Here is a 12,072-nt window from a genome sequence, read left to right on the forward strand (position 1 = left end):
CTTCAACCTTAATAACTATGTTACTATGTATCATGTTCACAACAATTCTGGATTCTCATTGATAAACCTTGCTTTAGGAATCCTTTGTGTTTTTGATGCAATTCCACGCAGAAAAATAACGCTGTGGATCCACAACAAATCCTCATCGTGTGCACATAGCCAAAGATGGACGATTTACCACTCTCAGCACATACCATGCTCTAGCAAACTTTTAGGTTTCAAATCACTGAAGCTAATAGCCTCAGTGAAACATTTTTCCCCTCCAGTACTTTGCCAGAAACTTTTGTCACAACATGAACTGATATTTTTATGTTGCACATTAAATTCTCTTTGTACTTCGAGAGGATGTCGGCATGGCCAGGCTAACATTTTCAATTGTTTTGCCTCTCATCCACTCAGATATATACAGGTTCATGGTTGTGAATTCGTAACTCAGGTGTACTTCAGCTTACAAACAGGTGATCCATTTAAATCTAAAATCTTCTATATTCATTTATGCTCATAGAAACATGGTTTCAATTTTTTTGTTACATTTGTAAGACTAGTGTGGTTAAATAAATTGTTACTATGTGTCATGTTTCCAAACATACCATATACCATTTGTTGACACTAATTGTAGTTCATCTTCCAAAGACTTGCATATTTTTTCTGAGGAGTTTTAAATCCTTTTGAGAATCTGGAAGGATTGTTTTTTTTCTTCTGTATGCTTTCCCTTTTTGAACATCAGTCCCGCTTTGTAGTAACCACTATCTTAATTACCGTATTCTCCCCTTAGTAGGGCATCTTATAAAAATGCTAATCTAAAGTTCTCTAACCAATTATAGATGCTTTTTTAAAGTTTAGAAAGCAATTAGTATGACATATATATTTAAGCTATTTATAAGACATAGTCATTAAAAAAATACTTTTTTAATGCACTGTCATCATAGTTATTTAACCCCTTTACCCCAGAGGGTGGTTCGCACGTTAATGACTGAGCCAATTTTTACAATTTTGACCACTGTCCCTTTATGAGGAAATAACTCTGGAACACTTCAATGGATCCTGGTTTCTCTGAGACTGTTTCCTCATGACATACTGTACTTCATGATAGTGGTAATATTTCTTTGATATGACTTGCATTTATTTGTGAAAGAAAACAGAAATTTGGTGAAAATTTAGAAAATTTTACAACTTTGAATTTTCATGCCCTTAAATCACAGAGATATGGCACACAAAATACTTAGTAACATTTTACCACATGTTTACTTTACATCAGGACCATTTTGGAACCAAAATTTTTATTTGTTAGGAAGTTATAAGGGTTAAAAGTTGACCAGCGTTATACCTCGGTGTAACGCAGTCGGTCTAACGGACTGCTAAACGCAATGTGACCCCGGCCTTACTGTAACTCTTCTTCCCTGGCGCCCGTCCGTGAGGCACTGATGCGGAACACGCATGCCACACATGTGCCGCAAGTATTACACAGACACTGACATCTCCAGTACCGGAAATATCAGGACGTGTGAAAGATGCCTTATAGCGGGTTTTTATGTTTGGCTGCTGTCACACAATAAAATACACTTTTAATGCTATACATTTTTCCATATTTTGGCCCACATAGTCATATGAGGTCTTGTTTTTTGCAGGACGAGTTGACTTTTTTTGGTACCATTTTCGGCACATGAAATTTTTTGATCGCTTTCTATTCCGATTTTTGGAGGCAGAATGAACAAAAAGCAGCAATTCAGGAATTTCTTTTGGGGGGGGGTTTATACGTTCCGTATGTGGTTAAATTGATAAAGCAGTTTTATTCTTCGGGTCAGTACGATTACAGTGATGCTTCATTTATATCTTTTATGTTTTGGCGCTTTTATACAATAAAAACTATTTTATAGAGAAAAATAATTAGTTTTACATCACTCTATTCTGAGAGCTATAGATTTTCTTTGTTTTTCTGCTGATGGAGCTTTATGGCGGCTTGTTTTTTGGGGGCAAGATTACATTTTCAGCGGTACCATGTTTATTTATATCTGTCTTTCTGATTGTGTGTTAAACCACTTTTTTGTTCTGCGGTATGATGATGACGAAGCATTGTTTTTTATTTTTTTATGGTGTTCACTAAAGGGGTTAACTCGTCGGACAGTTTTATAGGTCGGGTTGTTGCGGATGCGGCGACACCAAATACAGTATGTACTTTTATTGTTTATATTTTTTTCATTCAAATATTTATTTAGTGATAGAATGCATATTGTTTTTTATAATTATTTTAAATTTTTTTTTCACTTTTTTACTTAGTCCCACTATAGGACTATCATTTTTTGCAGGCTGATCACTTCTATAACATGCAGATGAAGCAGCATCGACATGCCATAGAAGCTGTCAGCTCTGCACTGACAGAGAGACTTTGTTAGGTGCCAGGATTTTTCTGCTGCACGGGATGTATCCCAAGTCTTGTCTGGTGCTGTGGTCTCCCATTCAAGCTCAACCGCTGGGATGACTGCTCAGCACAGACTTCGTACCCAGCACCTGGCCCAGGCTTGTGCTGCATGTATAGTTGCTGCTGGCTCTCCAGCTAAGCCTCTGGTGACTACTGGTATACATGTGCAGCATTGTGCTCTGGAGCCTAAGTCCAGATTTCACCCTTCTGATCATGTCCTTGATGTGGCGCCTCAGCATTGTTGCTCGGACGTCAGCTGCTCGTGTGAAGTGACAGCTTCAGATTGGTCCACAGGCAAGGTCCTGTCTGTCTGGACATGAGGCTAATGTATAAAAGGCTCTCAGAGGCGCACATGGGTGCGCTAGTATTTGTGTTGTGTGTGTGGGTGGAGACTCTGCCATGCTGTCGGCTTGTATGAGTGCCTAGTTTTCCGTAGAGAAGCAGGTTTTTCTTTTTGCTTGACCTAGCGTCTGTGTTGGCCATGTGTGCAGTTAGCACGGGCTGTTTACAGGGCACAGTCAACCCATGTGCTTAAACCCTATTGTTTTTACTAGGTATTGCACACACCTCATTTTGTACCGCTTGGCGGTTAGCTGAGCTGGTACTTATATTTTTGCGTCACTCTGTGGTCTGCTGAGTTAGTTATTTATATTTTCTTTGCCACTCGGCAGTTAGCTGTGCTGGTATTCCTCTTCCTGTCTGTGTGCACCACTCTGAGACGTTATCAGAGACTAGTATCTTGTGTTCAGTTCACACTGTGTGGAGTTAACACAGCGTGATTCTTGGTGAACGCTTGCCATTGTTCATTAGCAGCAGTATATCATCTCTGCATGGCGGACCCCGGGTTGCCAACCCTATCAAACTTGCTGATTGTGCACTACTTATGATCAGCAATTTTCCTAGCTCTGGTGACCCGGACATCTGGTCACCATGGCAACGATTGGGACCCCTCGTCACGCCGCGGGGTCTCCGATCCAAAGGCAGAGGGGCTGTCAGCCCTCTGCCGGCTTCCGGAAATATGTGATTGTGCTCGATCGCAGCATTCCGGGGGTAAAAGTGCCGAGAGCGGTCTGCAACTGCTCCTGGAACCTAGTGCCCGGTGTCAGCTGTGAGAAGAATCGGCTGACACCCGGCGGCGATCGCCCGCGAACCTCTGTGTGCATGGGCGATAGCGATGACGTAATATTCCGTCCATGGTCAAATTGACCCAGGTCACATGGGCGTAATATGACTTCTGATGTCAGAAAGGGGTTAAAAGCTTTAATATGCTTAAAGTAATAAAATATTATCATTCTGTTCCGGAGTAACCAGGACACTTACATTATACTTAGGGCATTTACATTATAGGGACAAACGTTTTGGGGCACATACATGTTACACCTGCAAGAGCTTTAATGATATTGCATCTACATCCATAGGCATTAAGGAAGCACTCCCATCAAAGTTGTTATAATTTCAATATAGTGCATTCATCATATTATATAGCACTGTGTACTTACAATTCCTCATTTTGCCTTTCTACCCAGTTAATTCTTCTGTTTTACATTAGGTCTGTGCCATCACATGATTAAAAACTGACTAGCAGAATTCTTCTTAGTTCTATCTAGAAACAGGCAGTCTCTTTTCCCTGCATGAGCCATGAGCCATGAGTCACTGCAAAAGTCCTTGATGGGGAAGAAGGGAGCAGCTGGGCCAGGATTTGAAGAGGGGAATGATGTTTGCAGGAAAAAGAGAATTCCTGTTTCTACATAGAGAAGAGAAAAGAGAACAATAAGCTGGGTAGAAGGGCAAAATGAGAAATTGTAACTACACAGTGCTATATAATATGATGATGGCAATATATTAAGAGGATAAAACTTTTATGAGGGTGCTTCTATAATGGCGTATATCCCTTCTTTTTAGCTAAAGCATCCTTCCACTCTCCTGGGAAGGCTTTCTGCAAGATTTATTCCATTTCTACCAAACTCTATAGTTAACACAATTTAGTCAGTCATATAACGTTTTCCTGGTATTCATGTAACACAAGTTCATCCATCAGGCTGCCAGAAAGAGAAGTGTGATTCAACACTTCACAGGATACATTTCTTCTGCTCATAGTCTAGCATGCTATGTACCACTTCATCCAATGCTCTGCATTGCGCTTGATGGGCTTCGTGCAACCTCTTGGACATGATCATCCATAGCTTGAAGCACTTTACCCATCAGCTTTTTTCTGATGTTAATTATAGTGTAAGTTTTTTTTAAATTTGAAGCCACTGGTCTCAAATCACCAAGATTGGCAATTTGTACTCTTATCTTCAAAGAGTGTGCACTTTAGTAGGATGTGCCAAATTCATTTGATTCATTTGAGCATGTGCCACTTCATGAATCTTGCGCATATTTTTTTGGCTGATGTGTACCAGTGTAAGAAATGTGCTTCAGTCAGGGTGTGTAGAGGAAGCTGTGCAGAAATGCCCAGATAAACTACAAGCAGAGTGTCACGATCCAGGTTGGATCTGACAGAGTAAATGCACAGAGTAACCTTTTTTTCCCTTGGCTGTGTGCCAAGGGTAGTTTTCCCCCCGGTGGCCATTAGGGTAATTGCACTTTGGTTACCTTAATTTGTGCACTTAATAATGTAACAGGTGTGGTAGCTCTATACGAGAGTATCAGGTGTGGTAATCATTGTTGGTGATAAAGTATTCATTTGCAAACAAGTCTGGGTGAAGGATGGAGCTAAAGGAGAGTCACGGGCAGCTCAGTGAGATTCTTGGAGTGCCAGCTATGGTGTCTGCAAGGAGTGCTGGCATGGCGTGGTGGAGTCGCAGCTATGGTGTCAGCAAGGAGTTCGTTCATGGATTGGTGGAGTGGCAGCTGCGGTGTAGAGCTGCACTCAAAATGCTGGACTTGGTTGCTGAGAGCTGGACTCAAGCATGCTGGACTTTTTGGCAGAAAAGCTGGACTCATTTGCGGGACTCTGTTTCTGGACAGCTGCACGCAGGTGTGGACTCTGTTTGCTCCAAGGCTGCACTATGATGCTGAGAAGGTCCATTTCTGGACAGCGCACCCAGATGTCGGACACGGTGAAGGAAAAGACGCACGCAGGTGGTGGGCTCTGTTGCTGGGAGCGTAAGCAACAGAGCAAAGCTAAGTGATGTTCCCCTGTTTTGTCACTTTTCCTTATGTGTGTTTAGTGCAGTGGTGGGATTACTTTCCGCACAGACCAATTCCCTAGTGAGGGTTTAGGTGCAGGGCAAGTCAGGGTTTTGAGGTTCCTGATCGTTGCCCGGTGCGGAACTGGCCTAGTGAACGATAGGAGTGCAGAGACACTGACTCAGGGGAGTGCAGGAGGCCTCCACTTCCCCGTTTCCCTATCGCAGGGCCACCATTGTTATTGTTACCCAGGTTCCCCTATTCCCTTTGTCTTATTGTATTAGTTACCGGCCTGCGGGCCGCATCACATAGGACAATTACATGTGCTGCGTCCTGTTGTATCAGTTACCGGCCTGCTGGCCGTGTCACTCAGGACGGGGCACGTGACACAGAGATTTTGCAAGCAATAAATGTGAATATCTCTGCAATGGAGTGATGCACTGCCAAACAGGAAAAAGAAGCATAATCGGGATGTCATGACTCTGTTGTCGGGTATCCTGGGACCATAGGCTCCTTCACTATCCCTAACGCTAGGGGTGCCCTAGCTCGCCATGTTCACTGGATTATTTCTGATGGTGAAGATGCTGAGGCCATGTACCTTGCCTTAAAGGGGTTTTCCGGGCTTTTCACATAATCTTAGTGCATATCTGGGCTGCAGAATGCTGACAATAAGTAATTTACCTTCTGTGGCCAGTTTGCAGGGTTTGCTAGATATAATCTCTTGCTTGTAAGAAAAACATCCAGGGAAGGTGTGTTCTGGCATTGAAATGAGAACTCCTTTAACTCCTGAATCCACTTTCAGTCTGTACCCTTATCCCACCCAGGGAAGAGGAGAGTAGTAGTATACTGTAATATAACAACCAAACTAACAATGAAATACGAACAGGGATAAAGGAAAAATACAATCATACAAAAGTGCACTCGCAAACAACAGAGGGAGACACCAGGGTATGAAAGATGAGAAAAACCAAAGTAGAAGAAGGAGATAATTTGCACACATCCAAAACCTAGCAACAGTCTTAGATAAATCCACCAAATACCTTCTCAAATAACAACCAACAACAACCTCCACCCATGCAGCCAAAGCTTCGTCTGACCATGATTGCTAGCCAGGGCCTAGTTTATATAAAAGATGGGAGTGGCTAACATTGAACAGCTGAACTTTAATGCATGAAAGTTTCCAGGAGCTCTAAACTCAGATTTACCCCTATACTGCTAAAAGAAACCTGCACCATTTAATATTAAGGTGAAGTTCTTCAAATCAGTGCAGGAGTAGGAGAGAAATCAGACACTGCAGTCTTTTGGCTCTTCTCAGTCTCGGTAAACCCGTGACATAGGGTTACTCAAGGAATTTTACAATATTTTTAATTCCTTTTTTTTCACAGCAAGTGACGTGTCCTTTTTAAAGGGGCTGTGCCCACTGTCATTATTCCATTATTTCCTGTGCAAGTGGTCGGTGATGTGATCACATACATGTGATTTCCATCCAGCTTATCTCAATAGCAGAGAATTGAGAGAAGCTGGGTGAGCTTAGAGCACGCTGTCACATTTCAGCAGTCACAAGGTGATTGCAAATTTAGCTTCTTAGTCTGGACAACCCTGTGTGTTGTGAACCAAAATTTAAAGGAAACCTGTCATCAGTTTTGGCCAATATAAGTTAAGGCCATCACCTTTCAGGACTGATATACAGCATTCTATAATGCCACATATCTGTCCCAACCCGACCCGTAAGACTAGAAAAATAACTTTTATTATACTCACCTGCGGGGCGGTCCGGTCCGAGGGGTGACGCTGGTCCTGGTCCAGTGCCTCTCTTATGTTCATGCAGTGCCGCCCTCCTGCTTACTTCGTGTCGTGCTCCATCGCAGGTGTACTTCTCTGCCCTGTTGAGGGCAGAGCAAAGTACTGCAGTGCGCAGGTGCCATGAAAGGTCAGAGAGGCCCAGAGCCTGAACACAGCAGTACTTTGCTCTGCCCTCAACAGGGCAGAGAAGTACACCTGCACAGGATCGCGATGCTGAGCAGACTTTGTGGATGATGCGTCATCCACACAAAGCAAGCAGGAGGGCGGCATTGCATGAAGATGGGAGGCGTCGGATCAAAACCCCTCAGACCGGACTGCCCCGCAGGTGAGTATAATAAAAGTTATTTTTCTTCTCTTCCAGGTCAGATTGGGGGCAGATATGCAGCATTCTAGAATGCTGTATATTAGTCCTAAAAAGTGATGGCCTTAACTTATAACAGCCAAAACTGATGACAGGTTCCTTTTTAAGATCTTTAGAAAGTAGTGTGCTCCCTGAAATAGAAAGTACTTTTGAATTATCTAAATGTGTGTAGGGCTTTCCCTACAGCCTCTGCATTTACATTATTGTTTAACTACGATATTGGCATGAAGTTCTTGAAGAGAATTACAATGACCCGATCCATTATAAATATTTTACATCGGTACTTTCTTGCTGCCATGATTCATAGCCCACAATATACGAGTACTATACCAACTTACCAGTGCTTAGTCTTCACCGCTCAGTAATTTCTCCTACAGAGACTGCGACACTCGACAAATAAAATTTGATTCCTAGATGCCCCAGGCTTTCTATAGTTTTATTAGTGTTATTACTATTTGCCAGATACAATTTTGTCTGCACAAACAGTTGCAAGTGAGGAATCGCACTGGGCAATTGATTTTACACAGAATTGTTATAGCTGCCTATGATTAAAATAATCAAGCTGTTTGGCAACTAATGTGTAAAACTTTGTGAAAGTACAAGCAGAAATGTGTTTATAAATCTTGCATTCAGGATGGTGCTGTAATTGCCAATTTTATTTCACTCTGGGTTTATTTTAGTCATGGATATTTAGTGTACAATATTTGTGGAATAAAAAATCTTACTGTTATATATGAAAATATATATATTGGCATAGCTGGGAAGGCTAAAATTAAAAATCCCAGCTCTGCAGTGTTTGTTTAGAAGCACCTGCAGTGTTTCTCTAAGAAGAACAGAGGAAAGTGTGAAGGCTGGTTGGTGTTCCGCCAAAAGGTGAGCAGCAGCTGGGAGAGAGACATGCTAGGTTTTCTGTCTAAATGGAGTGACTGGGGTGGTCAGTCAGTCTCCTGGATGTAGAAGAGGCCAATGTTTTTAGCTGATTAATGCACAGGCCATGGGCACCAGACTGGATGTGTCTTGGAGCTGAAAAGATAGACAGGCCTTAGTCCTACTCTGAGAAGAGAGTGCACAGTCTGTGTGCAGAAAATCACAAGTATCAGTGATTGCTGTGGACAATAGCTTTTTTTTGATCGAGCTGGGGCTTGGTCCGCCATGTATGAGTAGCCAAGGTCGCTTCTGCTTTCCTCCCTTGTTTTTTTATTTTTTGCACTGCTCTCAGACTTTCTAGGTCAGGGTCAGGCTCAGGCGTAATCTATGGATTCCTCTCCTAGCTTTTTTCCTTCCCTTTATCCTTTGTTATATTTTTCTTTTATTTATTACTGTAGAAGTAATCCTTTACCTTTTCCCAGTAGCTTTATGGGCGGCATTTGGGTAGTGCTGTGCTCATGGTGTATTAGAATTAAAATAGTGCCAGATTGTGGGCTTGCACAGTGTTATATAAATTTTTTAGTACAATACTTAGAAAAAAAAGAGGTTTACACAGAATTTATTTTATTGAAGTAATATACAAAAAATTTAACATGGCACTGTGCAAGCCTACAATCCAGCGCCATTTTAATTCTGATACACCGTGAGCAGAGCACTACACAAATGCCTCCCTTAAGGCTAATGGAAAAAGGGAGAAAATTACTTCAACAATAATAAATAAAGAAAAATTTAACTAAACATAAAGGATAAAGGGATGTAAAAAAGTCAGGAGAGGAATACATAGACAACTCCCAACCTAGAAAGTCCGGACGTGTTGGAAATAGAATAAAAAATAAGGGAGGAAAGCAGCCAGGAGAGGCAGAAATACAAAACACCTCATCCACAAACTGCCATACCAACATCCCAACTTAAATACCACAGACTTTGAGGTAATAACGCTGAAACTCTTCAACGGATCCCACTGTTTCTGAGATTGTTTTTTTGTGACATATTTTACTTCATGATAGTGGTAAAATTTCTTCGGTATGACTTGCGTTTATTTGTGAAAAAAACCCCTGAAATTTGGCTAAAATATTAAAGATTTAGCAATTAAATAAGAGAGCTGTATCACACAAAATAGTTAAAACATTTCTCACATGTCTACTTTACATCAGAATTTGAAACATGATTTTTTTTTTGTTAGGCAGTACATGGGTTAAAAGTTGACCAGTGATTTCTAATTTTTCCAACAAAATTTACAAAACCATTTTTTTAGGGACCACACCATATTTGAAGTGACTTTGAGGGGTCTATATTACAGAAAATACCCAAAAGTGTCATCATTCTAAAAACTGCACTCCTCAATGTGCTCAAATCAACATTCAAGAAGTTTATTAACTGTTCAGGTGCTTCACAGGAACTGAAACAATGTGGAAGATAAAAAAAATGAACATTTAATTTTTTTCACAAAAAATTTACATTAGACCCAATCTTTTTTATTTTTACAAGGGTAAATGGAGAAAATGGACCACAAAATTTGTTGTGCAAGTTCTCCTGCTGAGCACACCGATACTCCATTTGTGGGGGAAGTCTATTGTTTGGGCATACAGCAGGGCTACGAAGGGAAGGAGCGCCTTTTGACTTTTTGAATGTAAAATTTGCTGGACTAATTAGCGGACGGCATGTTGCATTTTAAGACCCCCTGACGTGCTTACCAGTGGAAATCGCTGGTTATACAACAGGACAATAATCCAAAACCCACTAGCAAGTCCACCTCTGAATGGATTGAGAAAAACAAAATTAACACTTTGGCGTGGCCTAGTCAAAGTCCTGACCTTAACTCGATTGAGATACTGTGGCATGACCTTAAAAAGGCAGTTTATGCTCGGAAACCCTCCAATGGGGCTGAATTACAACAACTCTACAAAGATGAGTGGGCCAGAATTCCTCCAGAGTGTAGTAAAAGACTCATTGCCAGTTATCGCAAACGCTTGATTGCAGTTGTTACTGCTAAGAGTGGCCCAACCAGATATTAGGTTTAGGGGGCAATCACTTTTTCACACAGGGCCCTGTAGATTTGGATTTCTTTTTTCCTTAATAATAAAGACCTTCATTTAAAAACTGCATTTTGTGGTTACTTGTGTTATCTTTGTCTAATGTTTAAATTTGTTTGGTGATCTGAAACATTTAAGTGTTACAAACATGCAAAAGAATAGGAAATAAGAAAGGCGGCAAACACTTATTCACAACTGTATATGCATATAATATATGTATAGACACACAGTATATGTATGGGTAATATATATAATATGTGTATATAACTAAATTACGCTTTCTAGATGATGTTAAACCCAAGAAGGAAGAAGGTCCTACTCAGAAATCAATTCGGGAGGCTCGAGAGAAAGAACTGTTGCAAGAAGGGGTGGCTGTATACAATGCAGAGAAAGACCCAAATAAACAAATCGGAAAGGCTCATCCTAAGGTAGGATCACCAGAAAATCTGTCAAAAGTATGTTTTTGGGTTGTTTTATTTTTGTTTTTTTTTAACAACTTGCACTTCAAAATGGATATCAGTTGTTGGCTCACATTAGTATGTATTTACTACTTGTGGAGATTATTGGACATAAGTAGGAAAACAACAGCGCAATAAAACCTCATCACTGTCTTTTGCAAACAGATATTATGAGTATACAGCACTCCTGGAAATCAAGGGTGTTCAAGAATGGTTCCACTTTTTTAAAATAGAAATATAAAGGTACTTGGCACTCCGATACAATAAAAAATGTTCACATTTTATTTACAGGTAATCCAGAGGTTATAATGTTATTGTTTCGGTCCCAGAATATGGACTTCCAACAGACATGGATTGCTGAGAAATATACAGTAGCAATTGCAGAGACTAGTGCTGGAGAAGAGCAGCTGTGTATGAGGTGCCAGCTGCAGTTGCGGCACAGGAGATGCTGGCTTTTGTCACTCCGTATGAGGCGCTGACTGTAGTTGCTGCCTATGAGATGCTGGCTGTGGTCACTGTGTATGAGGCACTGGCTGCAGTCCCTGCGTATGACGCTGTTAAACTCAGCGGTCTCACGTGATGAAGGGGATCTTCTAAGCCCAAGGTCCGGGTGAGAACACGTACTATAGATGTCGTTGCAGCAGCCAGATGGAGCACGTGGATCATGGATACGTAGAGTCCTGGAAACCACAGACTGATAGCAGAGTTCCTGAAGACCTCGGGTAGATAGCAGAGTTACTGAAGAATGTTGGCAAACAAGAGGCGTTTTGGAAATGCAGACACAACTTCGGCGCAACAAGAAAGTCTTATACCATGGAGGCCACACACAACCATAAATATGTCCTGAAAACCGGTGGGCAAAGAGTAGAAGTAGTCCAGAAGACCAGGAACAAGTAGAAGACAGGCCTCCAGAGAAATCAGAATACCTTGGAAGCCAAT

At 41.3% G+C, this 12,072-nt stretch overlaps 1 protein-coding gene across 2 annotated transcripts in view; it reads left to right on the top strand.

Moving 5' to 3' along the window:
* The window catches only part of SPAG16 (sperm associated antigen 16), a 1,757,100-nt gene that overhangs the window by 161,425 nt on the left and 1,583,603 nt on the right, over window positions 1–12,072 (top strand). For both annotated transcript variants that reach the window (XM_073553217.1, XM_073553218.1), the window contains exon 9: window positions 10,961–11,103. In XM_073553217.1, the coding sequence (XP_073409318.1) occupies window positions 10,961–11,103 (143 nt within the window). The remainder of the gene's footprint in view (window positions 1–10,960; window positions 11,104–12,072) is intronic.

The sequence above is a fragment of the Dendrobates tinctorius genome, unplaced genomic scaffold, assembly GCF_039654945.1.
Source record: "Dendrobates tinctorius isolate UK_male_01 unplaced genomic scaffold, ASM3965494v1 ptg000199l, whole genome shotgun sequence".
NCBI lineage: Eukaryota > Metazoa > Chordata > Amphibia > Anura > Dendrobatidae > Dendrobates > Dendrobates tinctorius.